General features: G+C 38.0%; 1 protein-coding gene across 1 annotated transcript in view; it reads right to left on the bottom strand.

The window, feature by feature from the left end:
• The window catches only part of Ccdc102b (coiled-coil domain containing 102B), a 98,223-nt gene that overhangs the window by 42,213 nt on the left and 39,424 nt on the right, over positions 1-16,586 (bottom strand). Inside the window, 1 exon segment of the mRNA XM_013018902.1 lies at positions 13,373-13,582. Coding sequence (XP_012874356.1) covers positions 13,373-13,582 — 210 coding nt within the window.

Genomic DNA, 16,586 nt, shown 5'->3' with positions numbered 1-16,586 from the left:
GCGTGAAATTTTGCTCCACTATCTTTTTCACAGCCATCAGCTCCCCATCTGGATTTTCTTTTTATTCGGATTATAATTTTAATACTATTGTGTTGATTTACTTTATCTATTAGAAAAGACTGTACAATAGATGTATAAATTCAGTGTAGATCAACATATTTTTTCTTAAAAATATGTTTGTGAAAATAAGGAAATATCAACTAAGTCCTTGGCATTTTAATGTTCTTTAGAAATGTGTCAGGGCTCTTTTTATCAGGCTCTAGATAATATGCCACCAAAGGTAACATAGGTGTGAGAACTGACCTGCATCTATATTCCAGATTTGATGTTCATCAGCAAGCTTTCTGTCAGGCAGAATGACCAGTGCTGTGTATGATTTTAAACAAGAGTATGTTCCCAGTTATGAGCTGCCTTTGAGTAATATCTTCCTACAACACCTTAAAAGTTAATAGTGCTTATCTGAATTAATAATCACATGAAATAGAAACAGGAAAAATACAACTTGTTATAAGTTGGGAAAACACTGACACACAGTACACACTTATAAGAATAAGTATGAAGAGAGAACATGTTTTGTGGTAAAAAGAAAAAAATCATATAGAAACTAAGATGAAGAAAGCTAAATCCAGGCTGGGAAGGTGGCTCAGTGGTAGAGTGCTTGCCTCGCATGCATGAGGCCCTGGGTTTGATTCCTCAGCACCACATAAACAGAAAAAGCCGGAAGTGGTGCTGTGGCTCAAGTGGTAAAGCACTAGCCTTGAGCTGAAGAGCTGAGAGACAGTGCCCAGGCCCAGAGTTCAAGCCCCATGATGAAAGAAAGGAAGGAAGGAAGGAAGGAAGGAAGGAAGGAAGGAGGGAAGGAAGGAAGGAAGGAGGGAAGGAAGGAAGGAAGGAAGGAAGGAGGGAAGGAAGGAAGGAAGAAAGAAAGAAAGAAATCTTACCAGTGTTTCATTTTCTCCTGTGGGCAAGGCCCCTCTCTCAGGAAGAGTGTGACAAAGGAAAGAAAATCAAGACGGCATGTCCTCTTTGGGGGTATGGGGCTTCCTAGCCCAGTTTATATTAGAATCATTTGGAAGGGGTCATTAAAAATGCTGCTCCCACCCCCACTGGCCAGACTGCTTTTCCCAGAAAGTCTGGGGAGATGCTTAGGAATATCTATGTATTTCTTAATAATCTCTTCAAGTAGTTTGAATGTGAAACAGGGGCTCAAAGCTAGTGGAGTGAAATATACTTTTTTCAGGAAAGCTGTGTATCCGGATAGGATTGGACGGCACAATGAAATCTTTACTTGTAGGATGACCAGAGAAATACAGGTGTGTGTGTGCATGTGCGTGTGCGTGTGTGTGTGTGTGTGCGTGTGTGTGTGCGTGTGTGTGTGTGCGTGTGCATGTGCATGTGTGTGTGTGCATGTGTTTGTGTGTGTATGTGTGTGTGTGTGTGTGTGTGTGTGGTTCAGAATAATGTGTGTTTTGATGACTCTTCTATGCTTCCTTTCTGTTTGTTTCCAAAAATCTTGTCTGCAACCGAGCTGCAGCAGGCTCGGCTGGGAACCTATAGAGAACTCACACCTTTGGGTGTGAGCATAGATGGTGCTGGTGTGAGTAGTGTTCTTCCCTGGATGAGTCTGTGACTCCAATACAGCTGGAAGGAGTCAGGTATTCAAGCAATGGTGCATGCAGGTGAAAGTGGGTCATCTCAGTAAGGGTCCAGCATGAGCCTTCACCCACTAACTGGCCCAGCTCACATGGAGATGACCTGTGAATAGAGCACAGGGCCTGGCCACAGCCTCTCTTGGGAAGTTTTACTTCCAGCTGGAAAACCTGTGTGTCCTGGGTATCTCATGCTGCGTGTTTGCTGACATCAAGTGTGATGCTGTATAAGGAGGAGTGAGGGAAATGGAGAGCCCTGTTGCAGTGAAGGAGATAGAGTGGAAGCAGAGGCAGAGATGGCGCTGTAGAAGAAGCTTTAAGACAAGTGTTAGTAAAATAGGCATCACATCATCCTAGGAGAGTCTCTTGGATGGTGTTGATATCAACTATGGCAATACCCATGGAACAAAGAAGTGAATCAGGAAGTTAGTTCTGCCATAAACAGTAAGTTTTGCTTACTAAGGGGCCCAGGCCTCTTGTGTAGTTAGTCAAGGAGAAGTGTTCTTTGGGGATCTGTGTATTCACGATCATGAATCCATCTACTGCAAATTTAGACTGGCCACAAGTGGGGTGCAAGCCGCCTGCAGTGGTAGGTACTCGTGTGGGATATGGTTTTCCAGGCGATGAAGGACAAGCTCGAGGAAATTCTGTTACCAAGGTCTCCTCTCACTTTAATTTCTGGCTTGCAGAAAGGCAATGGGATTCAAGGAATACTCCTCTACACTGTTCAATACAAGCCTGTGTCTGCACCCAGCCTACCTATTGGATGGTATTCATTTACAGAAAGGAGAAGATTAAATTTCTTATCTTAGATGTTCCTGTTATTATGATTTCTTGTCTGCGCCATTCTTAACAGAATGCTTGCCTATAAGATGTTGGCAACTGTTTTCTTAGTAAATAACACTATTCGTATCATTCATAAAATGTACTAAAAGACAAAACAATAAAATTAGCTTATAGTCATGGACACTGTATCCTTTGAATATGTATTTTGTTAGAGATAATAAATATATTCACATGTATGTGTACTTTGCTTGTTGTATTCCATAAAAACTACACATTTTCAATGCATTTAATGTACATATAAATAAACATTTTTTGGTCTGGAAAATTATTTTGGAGCCCAATAGAATATCAAGTAATTTCCTAGCTGTTTGTTAAAATAGTATAGAATGGGAAGAAAAAACAGTGAGAGTGGTTTTCTTTGTATGGCTTTTAACTTAACAGGCTCCACTTTCCTTTTGGGGTAGAAAGCAGTATGGGCCAGACATGGAACACAGGGTTTTAAATCTTACTGATCATTCAACCTAACATATTGAGGACTTCTTTGTTACAAGCCATTTGCCTGGGTAACAGAAATTGGAAGCCTCTGTCATGTCAGGTTTGAGCAAATCACAAAACCTCAGTCACCGCTCTCATTCCTAACACTTGGGATAGGATCTCTCTTTCCCAGATACCAGTTTCCTCCATCTGAATTGCCATTTCCAGGAAGGAATCCGTGCCGTGGTTTGTTAAGGATTAAACTCTAACCACACTATGTGGGGGCATGTCATTATGGGTCTCCCTGCCTGCATATCCTCCACCTATACTCCACTCAGAACACACAGTAACTTGGCCATCTCAACATCTGTTCCAACTTCCTTTTGGGTGTTCCTCTCAGAATGCTAAGTGTCATGTTCCCTTGAATCTCCTAGGGTAACAGCTCTAGAAATGATTTGCTCCTGAGAAGAGCAACGCACTCAAGCAACATCTGGATGTGGAACTGCCTGAGGGGCGGTAAGGGAGGCAAAGATGGGTGAGGGAGCTAGCAAGACAGATTTACGTGTATCTCCTCACCCTTGTCATAGCTAGGGAGCAGTGACCGTGCGGCAAGCCCATGGAAGGAGGTTGTCTGGTCCTGGTAGCTTCCTGATTCCTGATTGGCATCAGTTGCTACTGGAAGTCGGGCTAGTTCTCACAGTGTGGTCCTGACTCATTTCTCCCAAATCATCCAATCCTTCACTTTATAGACTTCACATCTATGTTCCATGATCAACAGCAAAATTCTGAGGACTATCAAGTACATTTAAATGGTGTGTTATCCTTTGTTATTAATCCATTTTGCTTAAAGCAATAGGAAACTGATACATCCAAACTGCACAAATTCATTGGAAGCCAGCCTGGGCAGAGAAGTCTGTGAGACTCTTTTCTCCAATTTAGCCAGCAAAAAAAGCTAGAAGTGGAGGTGTGGCTCAAGTCATGAAATACCAGCCTTGAGTGGAAAAAAAGCCAAGCAAGCCTGAGCTCAAAGCCCTGAGTTCAAGTCCCAGTAATTTTAAAAAAATCCTCAAATAATTTTGTGGAGTAAAGGATTCTTTGAAAATTGCAAATCCAGAATTAATTTTCCCTCACTGTATATAGAGGCAAAGGTCATATACCATTTATGAAATTCTCATTAATACAGGTAAAAATCACACCAGGGAGCTGGGAATGTAGCTTAGTGGTGGAGTGCTTGTCTAGCATGCGTGAAGCCCTGGGTTCCATTCCTCAGTACCACATACACAGAAAAAACCAGAAGTGGTGCTGTGGCTAAAGTGGTAAAGTGCTAGCCTTGAAAAAACAGAAGCTCAGGGACAGTGCCCAGGCCCTGAGTTCAAGTTCCAAAACTGGCCAAAAAAAAAATCACTCCAGATATATCCACCTCAAACATGCCAATACACCATTTGTTTGGGAGTTACTGAATTCATTCTATCTGGCCTAAGGTATGATAACTAATTTTAACTGGCTTAAGTTGGTTTTGTAATACAGACTCAGTCAGTTCATTATTTGTTCACTTGCTGCTGAGCCCCACACCTGCCCCACCATGCTGTGGCCGAATTCTGACCCCTCCCTCCTCCCTCCAGGCCCTAATAGGGACAATTCCACAAGGCCATCCCCAGCTTGGTGGCTCCCGTGCCAGACCTAAAATACCAAGCAAAGGGTAGCAGATGGCCCTATTTACTTTATTTGTGATATCTAGTTATGTGTATGAAGAGGCTGAAAAAAATGTCCTTGAAAATTTTTATTTGAAATTACCAATAACTAAAGCTGTTCATCTCAATCACTGCCCCTTCCGAACGGCAGCCTCCTGTCTCTTTTTCTCTCTCTCTCCATCACACACACACACACACACATACACACACACATACACACACACAAACACTTCCATACTGACAAAACATAAATAACATGGTCATTTATGTTTATCACAAAAATCATTAGCATTAGAGTATATTTTAAGAACCCTGAAATTAATTTTTAGTCCAAATTTTGGTGTGCACAAAACTCACCCAGGTGTATGTTTTAAAATGCATATTCCCTGGATCTCATGTTACCTGCCAAGTAATCCAAAATAAAGCACCCTCTCTGACACAGATGGAGCCAAAATCCAAATTGAGTGATATTATGGCAGGAGGTAAGAGCATCTAATGGAAGGTCAGACTCTGAGTTCAATTTTGTTTTCCCTGCCATTTTGTTTTCTCTACCATTTTGTTTTCTCTGCCGTTCCATATGCACGCAATGATAATTCCTGAATGATGGAAATGAACTGCCGGTAAAACATGAATGTGATTTATAATTATTCTTCCTTCAACTTTTTTGACATCCTATTTGGTCTGCATAAGTGTTGATCCATCCTCATAATTGCCAAAAAGGGAACTATGTAATGAAAAATTAAGTCAAAGTCAGTTAAAAGGCAAAGAAATGGTTTTTGCTCATTACTGATATATGGATGTTTTTTCTCCTTCTCCCATCCATAATTTAAAGAGAAACAGAGAGCCTTCCAAGTGCTAAATAGATTTAAACACCATTAAATTAAGCATAATGAAACAAGAGGGAAACAGAAAGTGATGGCCAGGAGCACAAAATATGAAGTGAAAAATCTCTCAATTCTGTCAACAACCATATTAAAATTAACTGTGGGAATTAAAAAGAAATAAATCCAGCAATGAAAAGAGTACATTTAGCAATATCAGAAGCCAGGAGCCATTTTCATGCAAAGAAACCAAAATTTCAAGGAAATATTACACTATCCCTATGAACCTAAATTAGTGCTATTTCTTTTAACTCAGTAGTTAAATTCGGAGAACATAAGAGGATTGGAAAACTTGGCAGCGGGAAGATATCTCAGCTTTTTATTTCATACTATTCTTTTAAAGACATAAGAATCTAACATATATTTATTATAGAGAGTATTACTTTGCCAGAATGGCTCTAATATTAAACATGGACTCAGAATGGAAGCTTTTTTGTTTCATTTATTTATTACATATTATGTAAATGGCAAGTTCCACAGTTACCAGTTTCATTGCATAATAAAGTAAACATAAAAAACAATAGATGAAATTAATATATATTGAAAGCATAACCAAGAGATTAGCAACACCTAGAGATGTTGAGTGAAAATAGTTATGCTGCATCCATTCTCTATCTTTAGATGGAGTCAGGTTTCTCCTTAGGGCTTCTTAAGGGAGATCTCTAGTCCTACACATACAGTCTTTGATTAACTAAGTCTGTGGTCAAAAAATATAATGAAGGGAAGTAATTATTTATTTCTCTTTTCTTGGGTATGATTACCCTCAGGCTCTGTGTTGAATACTTGCCAGCTCATAAAACTCTCCAGACTTTGGAAGGAACTCTAGGAAGAAAGAAGCAGCTCCTTCTCTATGTTAACACGAGCTCCTCGCTGCCCTCTTTCTGCTTCCTGTCCACCATGAAGGAATGGTTCTCCTCTCCCACACACTCCTATCCCCTTGATGTTCATCATAGTTCTGAATTGGCTGAGCCAAAGACTGCACAGAAATTTCTGGAACCATGAGCCCCAAATCCATTCTTGTTTAAGTTGCTCTGTCTGGGATTTTGGTAGCAGCTGTATCAAATTAACTAATACAGAAATTTGATACCAATAATTTAGGTCAATGGTGTGACTAAACTGGACTGTGTGGTTTTGAGGCATTTCAATTGGTTTGTGGGAGAAAATAAAAATTTTTGGAGATACAGGCTAAGGAAGCATTAGAATGCTATCAGCAGAGTTTAATGGTCATTTCTGGCAGTAGTTTAAAGGACCAGAATGGCTACAGGAATGTGAAGAGTGAAGGGCAAGCTCTTGAAGATCAACAATGAACAAGGAAAATATTGGGAATTGAATTAGCAGCTTGTCATTTACATCCTAACAAAGAACTTGCCTACATTTTGTCCATGCCCTGAGACTTTGTAGGAGGTTAAGTTTAAAGGAGATAGACTAATTTCATGGAGGGAATTTGAATTCAGGCTGTGGAGTTGCTATTCATAGCTGCTTGTATCCAGATTTATTGTGAGAACCAGGAGAAAAAAAGAGAACAAAAATATTGAAAAGCTTGCAATTCAATTAGAAAAGACCATATAAACCTGCACAACAGAAGCCTGGCTTCTTTAGAAATTAATGCTATCAAAAAGAAACCAACCACTTTTTATCACAGTAATAGGAGAGATAGGGCATTTCAGTAATTGGCCCACTTATTACCAGCTCAGGGGAATGAAAACTAAACTGATTTGACTTTTCTTTGAGATGAGTGCTTCTGAAAAAATCTGCTTTCAAAAGGCAGCCTAGAAAAGTGTTTCTCCAAATTTCCTTTCACCTTGCTCAGCCATCCAGGCACTCAGAGACACTGCAGGAATGATCAAATGACTTATGCTATGACTTAGGGAGCTGACAGTAGACACTGCCATTGTCCATCTAATGTGAATTTTTCATGGAGAATCCCAGAATTTCCAGTTAAGGTATCAGCCACACATATTTTAAAAGAAAGCCTGGGAGACAAGGCAATACTTGGCAGAGTGAGACAGAATCCCTGCAGGAAAGCTCTGAAGAGAAGCCTAAATGTCACCCAAGGTGGCACATCCAGCCTAGGAGAAAGGGAGTAGACTGCAAATGGTATGGACAAAGAAAGACCTATATTTGAGGTCATATTATGAATCCAGATTCCCCTGCTTCTAGCCATGGAACTACAGTATTTAATGTTCACCCAGCTTGGTTTCAGTCTAATTTGATCCAATCCTTACTTTCCATTCCCATGTTCTTCCCTTTTGGAATGAGAACGTTTATTCTATGGCATTAAATCTTGGAAGAACATAGGCTGTTTTCTGACTTTTATGTAGACTCACTGTCAAGAGCTTTCCTTGAGTATCAGAAGACATTGATTTAGATACTGGTGCAATATTGGCACTTTGGAGAGTCTTAGAGATGAACTAAATATATGTTGTGTCATCAGATCCTGTGAGCATTTGGGGGTCATTTGTAGGTTATGTCTCAAATGTTCAATATCCCCACAGATTCCTGTATGCAATACAGCTGGTGGCTTTATTGGAGGTTCTAGAAACTTTGGGAGGTTGGGCAGGAGTGGAGCAGGTCCACAAATGCTGAGTAACTGTCTAAATCCAAGGAGTTACTTGCTTGCCCTGGATCTCTTTCTCTCTGTCTCTTTCTCTTTCTGTTCTGTCTCTGTCTCTTTGTCTTTCCTTCCTGTCTATCATTAAGTCAACCACAGATCAAGAAATGCATTGAAGAGTAAGTCCTACCTATTGTGCTTCAGGATTTTATGTTGTTTTCTACACTTATTTCAGGAGAGAAACTGGCTTTATCACCAGGTTCTTTTGTAAACATATTTTAATTCCCATATGAGCATACTGTCTAACTTGTATTTTTCGTAAAATAAAACTTTTCTTAAGGTCAATTTTGTCTTGCAGTGATGTGGTAAGCTGCCAAATAATCAAGATTATTTTAAATGATTTGTTCATACTTTTGTTTTATAATTAAAATTTAACTTCAGTGTGTGTAGAGTTGTTTTTGTTTTTTTGGAGGGGGGTATTTTCTTTGTTTTATTTGGCTTTTAATGCAAGGCAGATATTCCTGTCATTTTACATGATTTTATACTGAGATTTTATATATAATTTATAAAATGTTTCCAAATAAAGAAAAAGAATCCATGGAGTATAGGAATTTATATTTCTTTAAATTTCTATCACTACCACCCCCCCATACACATTTCTTCTTAAGGTTCTTCTCTCTGATTTGTTTTTTTTAGTCACAGGAAAAAGTAAATAATGCATTACATCTTTCATTATTGTTTTAAATCAACTCAAATAAATCAGTTGATAACCTTATGTCAATCCGATTCTAATAGGTATCAATAGGTATTAGTCCTGATATATACTAAATAAGAAAATTTAACACATTAAAATCATAATTATATCATTAAATTTCATGGAATTCTAATGTTATCAAATGATTTGAAATATCTAAATTTTATCTTTGTTTTAATTGGATATGGTGTGCATGCCATTTTGTCTGATACATGGAGATGGCAAAGGGTATTATAAACCCTTAAGATCCCACAAACCTCTAACGTTGCCTTGTTGACAGAGAAAAAGTGAAATATAAAAATGAAAGTCAAGAAATACCAAATTTAAAGCATTAAATGGAAATAAAAATGCATAAATTTATTTATATATTTGACACATTTATGATGATATGCCATATACTGCCGCAGGGCCTAAGATTTAATACTGAAAGTTTTCTAAACAAAACCAACGTATTGAAGCCAACAGTACTAAATGCAATAAATATAATGGCATTTGTTGAATCTAGACCACTGTCAGTAACATAAATCGATTAAGAATTGACTTTGATGGCCTTTCAACTTTCAAATTAATTCATCATTTCCCTTAGACACAGCAATTACAGCCCTGTCACATTAACTTTCTGAAAGTGACCCACTGTGCGACCCGAATGAAAGGATGTGGTGGCCAATATGATTTAAGAAACAATCTTCTAAAGCACTTGCATCATGAGATGCATGTTGATTGGCTTATGGAACTTTACCAAAAAGAACTCTGACTACTTTTCCCACTAACTTTTATTTGAAACAAAAATTTGCAATGGAAAGAACAAAGACTATATATCAATAACAGAATTAAGGCATTATAAATGCCGGAATATGTGTGCTACATTGAATAAAGCAAATCTGCATCTGCTCCATAGATCTCATATAAAATGATAACAGGCCTTACTATTCTACTCTTCTGTATTATAAAGCTTAGCATTTAGTCAATATTAGGTGTTTGTTCCCTCTTCGGTTGTAATGTTTTCTCCCTTAGAGCAGACGAACCCTCACTTCTCATTTTGTTCCTGCAATTGTCTCACTTCTTATTCTGCATCCTTAAATCTCAGTGATGTGAACAGAGAAATGATCAGGAGGGTAAGAACGTTGAAGGATGTGGGACTGAGTCACTGCAAGACCTGAGGTTCTTTTATCTTTCCCTGAGCCTTGGGAAGATGACAGTTTCTTTAACTCCAGAATTAACCTTTCTTGAAACCCCCTTCCCCTGTGTCCTCCCCTGTGGGTTGTATCTGTTCACACTGAGTTTCTAGAGTTTAGATTCCTCTTCAAGGCATTTAGAGAAAAGCCATTCACCCTTCATCTTCCAATACTGTGACTCACACAGTGATTCATCAGTGTGGGCTTATTGCTTTCCACCCATCTCCTCACTTTTTTCTTTAAAATCCATTCCTTTCAGCGTGTGAAAGGAAGTGTGGGGTAATAGTGCTGGGGCAGTGGACATCTGGCCATGTCACAGCTTTCCCTTCTCAATTGTTCTTGTGAAATGAAGCTTTTGGAATGGCTATACTGGAATGTGGTCAACAAATTGTGATTCGTTTTCCAAATTGAATTCCAGGCCTTTGTGCCTCTCATGGAGGGAGAATACTTTTATAGCATCAGCATTTTCAAAACTCAAGACAGACTTATATGGCCTAGGATATTCACAGTCTTAACATTTACAGAGAATGTTTGCTCATCTTTAGTCCAGAGTAGCATTCCCTGTGGGCGTATTTCTAACCTCATACCTGAGGGGTTATTATGAATGCGCATGAAGTAACTTACACGGTCACAGGAGATTGTGAAAAACTTTGAGATGCTTAAGAAAGATTCTTGGTGGTTGGATCTAACATATTCACTCAGGTAGAATTGTCTGAAAGTCCTACGACTTTCAGAATCTTTAAGCTATTTTGTCTATCATTTGTATTTAACCTGTAGCAAAGCGAGACTTGTTACCTACCCACAGGACAATTTCAGCTGAAGGTAGCACAATTCAGTTTATGTGAATGACTAAAAAGCCAACTCTGCATTTACTAAGCACTTATATTACATCATTCCTTGGTCTTAGTTTCCTAATACATACATCTCTATCTCCTTTGAACTGGCTGTAATGTTCTATGTAATGTTCTTCAATGAGGTATGAATTAAATAAAACACTTGGCATATTCATTTCATGTTTAGTGTCTTGATTTGTTATTTTAAAATTTGCCTTTAAGGAATGTTAAATTAATTATGTTACATATGTTAATATGCTACTGATATATATAAGTCATGAAATGAATATTCAAAATCAAATCCGAAGTAGTATCTTTCATATCACTATAATTTTAAGATACTTAAATATATCCAGTTACCTAGATCTTATAAAAATGCTACAAATATTTCTTAATAAGAAGTATATAATTTTCTGGATATACTGAATGCTTGTAAAACATTCACACATATTAATTAATCCAATGTAAGTGTTCCTGTGCATTCATAAATACAAATAGATTCTAAAAAATGGTGGAAGATATATAAATTCACCAACATAATATACTAATGGCTATGAAGTCAGAGTTTTAGACAGCTTCACTGTCTTCTTAAATCATATATTTTGATTTGCTGTTTTTATGAAGTGAATTCTAAAACATCTTTGCCATCATTTAAAATAAAGGTTCTATTCTGTAAAGATCTTCCATATTTCCAGCAAAATTCTCCCATCCAGTCTCAGAATATGCTGAAATCATGGAATAGTTACACTCTTTCTACATGCGATATTAAAATATCAACATTCTGATGTTGTATAACAAAAACCAATGACAGTAGTTTATGCTTTAACAATTGCACTGGTAACTGCACAACAGTAGCTCACACCTGTAATCACAGTTACACAGGAAGCTGAGAAATGAGGATCAGGGTTTGAAGTCAGTCCAGGCGAGAAAGTCCATGAGACTCCTATCTCCAATTAACCATCAGAAAGCCAGAAGTACAGCTGTGGTTCAAGTGTCAGAGCACCAAAACTCAGTAACAGCACCCTGGCCCTGAGTTTAAGCACCAAGCTGGCACAAAAATCAAAATAAAAAACAAACAACAACAACAAAAACAGTACTGCTGATAACTTTCCAATATAGCCAATAAAAGGTTCTTGTTTTTTATCACTCATTCCAGAAGTACTAAGGTTGGAGCTCAGGACCTCATATTTCCTCTGTTTGCTTACTTGCTGATGCTCTACCACTTGAGCTACGCTGCTAGCCCTTCTCACGGACTTTTTCTGCCCTGGCTGGCTTCAAATTGTAATCCTTTGTATCTTAGCCTCCTAAATTAGTAGTCTGGATTCAGGGGTGAACCACTTGGGGCCTGGCCGGTTATTTAATTTTTTTTTAATTATAAAGACTGATATACAAATACACATACTAATATGCATTGATATACAAATGTTGTATAAAAAAACAACTACCAGGAAGACATTACCGGGAAAAGATTACTCTTATAAATCATATTTTTGTTTTTATATTAATAATGCAATTTCAAATGGAGAATCACTTAATGTCATTAAAAGCAAATTCTTTATAACACTGTTGAAAAAAATGCAAAACTGTATGAACTATCCTGTCTTGGTGTACTGGTAATTTAAAGAAGAAATGTATTGGTTTTGTGTGACAATGGAATCATTGCTGTCTATTATTATTTAGATGACATAAGTATCCCCTACACTTTGATACAACTCTGATTGACACGGTATGCTGAATATCCCCTACACTTTGATACAACTCTGATTGACACGGTATGCTGAATATCAGGCATTCAAATTATCAGGACTTTTGAATCTTGATATTTTATGAGGTACCAAAGATTCTGACTTGCAACTACGGGAAAGTAATCATAAGATTTACAGAAATCACAAGATTGACAAAAATTTACAAAAAAATCACAAGAGTTTGTCCAATCAACCAACCAACCCCCCAATAAGAAAACAAGCAATAATGGTTTTGAGATTAACAATAAAGGAATCAAAGACTGGCCCACCTCTGGTCAATTTGTTTATGCAGAAAACACAAGTACTTATTGTATTTTTTTCCAAATTACTGGAGAAACATATGCACTGAAATGAAAATCAATACCTTAGGAAATACAAAAAAAAAAAAACACAATGGGAAACACTACACACACACACACACACACACACACACACACACTTCTTTCCTCCAATTTAGTTCAATTTAGTTTTTCTTCCTTGAAAGAAGACTTATCAGTTAAATTTGTTGGGGATGAGATTAGGAATGGGGCGATGAGGGAGGGCAGAGGTGTGAGCTGGACAAAGGATGTTGCGTGATATGTGGACATGTCAGAATGAAGGACCCTTGTACAATTCATTGAACCTAGCACAAAAAGATGGGGAAAATATGTGTCATGGTCCAATATTTCCACCCCAAGGATTTATCACACTGTTCTAGATGCGTGAACAACATTGACACTGAACAGAATGAGACAAAGAATACTCCAAAGGGAAATGCCCAGAGGTGGAGGCAGGCAGGCTAGGCAGTTAGCAGCAGCTCGTGTCCGGGCCTAGGGGTGCGGGGAGCACCTTACCTTGGGCTGTCCGTGCAGGTCCATTTGTGATATCTTCGTAGCAGGGCCTTGGATGTCTGCGCTCAATCTGTTTTTCCTTTCGAGGAGCTCTTTCATTTCTTCCACCTGGATCTTCAACTTTCTGTTTTCTCTTTCCAGTCTTTGTTTTTCTGATTCAAGTATTTCTCTCTTGTCCCACTCCAAGGTGTTGTCAGCCTGCAGTCTCTCTAGCTAAATACCCAAAACACAAAGGAACCATATGTAGCATTTGTAATTGCCAAAAGCCAGTAGGCCCCCATGAAGAAATGCTGTCAGGGGACATTCCATACAGCCCTGGGCTCCAATGTATGCACCCTGCCAGCAAGCAATGACCGGGGCCATGAACCAGTGAATGAAAATAGGAAGGCCCTCCTACCATCACTGCCAGTCTTTTATTTAGAATAAGACATATTTTGTTCTAAATGAACCATACTTCCCTCTGTACATTTTAAATATATGAACTTTTTGGGTGTTTCTAGGTTTTAATTCACCAGCGAGATTAAAAAATTTAAGATGCATGAGAAAAATCAATTTTGTTTTCATAGCAACATTAAAGCTGCATTTCAAGGTGTCTTTCCATCTGTAATTTACCTTCTTTCCAGAAGAAGGATATTTCCTTAAGTATAAGTCAGTCAAAGAGATCAATTGCTCAAATATGTCTGGAAACCAACATCCAACATGAACATTTGTCCAAATTCAAAAACAAATGTCAATGGCTATGGATCGATTATATAAGAGCTTTCAACTCACCTGACCTTTTACAGAAACTTCTTAGACATTTATGGAAGAGGAAAGAACTCCCCCAAGAGATCTGATAAAGGTCAAAAGATAAACTTAAGTGCGATTTGAAATTTAGTTTCCGATAATTACTTACGACCAGAATTCAAAATGACTTGTAAGGAAAACCTTAAGTGGACCTCACCCCGAACCCTGTCTTTCCGGTTTCTTATGTATATGGTCTTACCCCAGCTTTCCACCCACCTGCACGTCCCTGTCTCCCAGCTCACAGAGTACACAAGGGGAGGGAGAAGAAGGGGCCTTTGTCTCCTCGATTCTTCTCTGCCTTTGGGAGTTGTGAGATTGTCATAAAGGGCAAAGTTAGAATGACACCTAGGGTTTACGGATGAACTGTATAAAATGAAAAGTCTCTGTAAAAGCCAAGATATTAGGCTGAGAAGAGGAAGAACAGAGCAACTACAGAAAAATGTAAGCATAGAGTGTAAGACACAAGTATTCAGTACTACAGAGCAACATACAAGACACTAGTAACCAAATGATGATGATGATGATGTTTGATGATGATGAGGGTGGTGGTGGCGGTGGTGATGATGATGGTGATAATGACAATGAATGTTTTGCCCTACTTGTCAAAAATGTAGGTTCTATGAAGCACACTATTTGAATATAAAAATCAAAATTGTTGCAGTCCTGTGGGATGAATAGACAGGTGTATCAATAAACAGGGCAATAGAACATGCATGCTACAGAATTCCCCTGACCAAGTAACACAGTTAGAATATATAGTGTGGCAGGTTTCAAACGCCATCCTTGGAGACACCATAAGCTATGTGAAATGCTCTCGAGTCTGAGAGGCTTTGTGGATGAGGCAAAACAAGTATAGGTGCCTTCAGTGAGTGGAAGAGAAGCATTGAGCATCTAAAACGACTCAAATATCTTAAAGTAGAAACATGCATTTTTTTTAACGATTAAGAAATTTAAATCTCCTATCAGTAAGATTCAAATAAAGGGGAGTGGGGAGGCTGGGAAGGGATGTGAAGGGTAAACAAAGGAGGAGGCTGCAATGCTTGGTAAGAAATGTACACATTATCCTGCCCATGTAATTGTAACCCCTCTGTACAGCATGTTCACAAATAAAATAAAATAAAATTTTAAAAAAAGATTCAAATAAAGGTTTTTGGTTTTTGCTTCTTTTCTCTTTGTTTTTCTTTTCTTTTTGTGTTGTGCTGGGGTTTGAACGCAGTCCCCTTGATTGCTAGGTAAGCCCTCTGTGCACTGATTATTTTTCGGAACGGGCTTTGTTTCCTGCCTGAGCCTGAGCCTGGTACTAGCTACCTATTTTAGCTCCCAATGTAGATGGGACAAGAATCAGCTACCTCTCACACAACCACTTAAGATGCTGTCTCTATTAAAGTTATTCTCTAAGGACTAAAGTTAAGGTAATAATGACAACATAAAGAAAGAGGGAAGAAGGAAGGCGATTGCTCCAAGTACTTATTTCCTATTAGCAATCAGAGCCCCAAATGACACTCAATGAGCCAAGCTTTCTTAAGTATTTATTTGCAAATTTGTGCTCATTGAATGAGATTTCCCAAATGATCATCTTCAATAACAAGGAACCTGAAAACCATCAAACCTGTTATGTGTCACGGAATATTTCTGGGTAACAACTTTTTAGCATTCTTCTCTGTAAAATATGACTTGGATAACTGAAATTTTGAATCTAGTGTTTACTTATCTTATAATTCCCTTGTAATGTTTTCTTTAAAAAAATAAAGTGAGAGGTGAATACACATGCCATTGAAAGTCAAGACATTACAGTTATGATAAATCAAATATTTATAATTTGAATATACACAGAATGTGGTCTCAGCTGCTTATCATCACTAATATGCATTCTCTAGATTTAACCAATTTAAATTTCTGTGATTAGTTTTTCTGGCATAAGGGATGGTACGGGGAAACAAAGAAGGAGGTAACAATGCTTGAAAAGTAATGTACTCATTTCCTTGCTCATGTAATTGTAATCCCTCTGTATGGTATTTTCACAATAAAAAAAGTTATTAATATAAAAAACACTGCAGTTTTAAATTCTAGATACTGGTAATAAAACTAGACACTGAACAGTTTACATTTTCTTCTTTCCAAATCTCTCACATGGGCTAAGTCCTTTGCTTCTCCTCAGAGAGTATTTTACATATTCTTTCTAGCATGTTTTTCTAGTATGATGCATGCGAGTTCAAAGAGACAGAAAAGAAGTGTTCAATGCTATTACAAATAATTTATTAATGGGAGAAGTGAGGACAACCCTGCTTACTCTCAGCTCTTAGGATTTGGGGATTACTTTGTGAACTGGTAAGAAGGCACACAGTTAACACTGTTCAGAGACTTTGTGTGTCTTGAAATACTTATATTGTTACTTGCAATTGGATATGAGTTGAAATCTAAGACATATCAC

The sequence above is a fragment of the Dipodomys ordii genome, unplaced genomic scaffold, assembly GCF_000151885.1.
Source record: "Dipodomys ordii isolate 6190 unplaced genomic scaffold, Dord_2.0 Scaffold43, whole genome shotgun sequence".
Lineage (NCBI taxonomy): Eukaryota > Metazoa > Chordata > Mammalia > Rodentia > Heteromyidae > Dipodomys > Dipodomys ordii.
The sequence above is the reverse complement of the archived record's forward strand: the minus strand, read 5'-3'. Positions and strand labels throughout refer to the sequence as shown.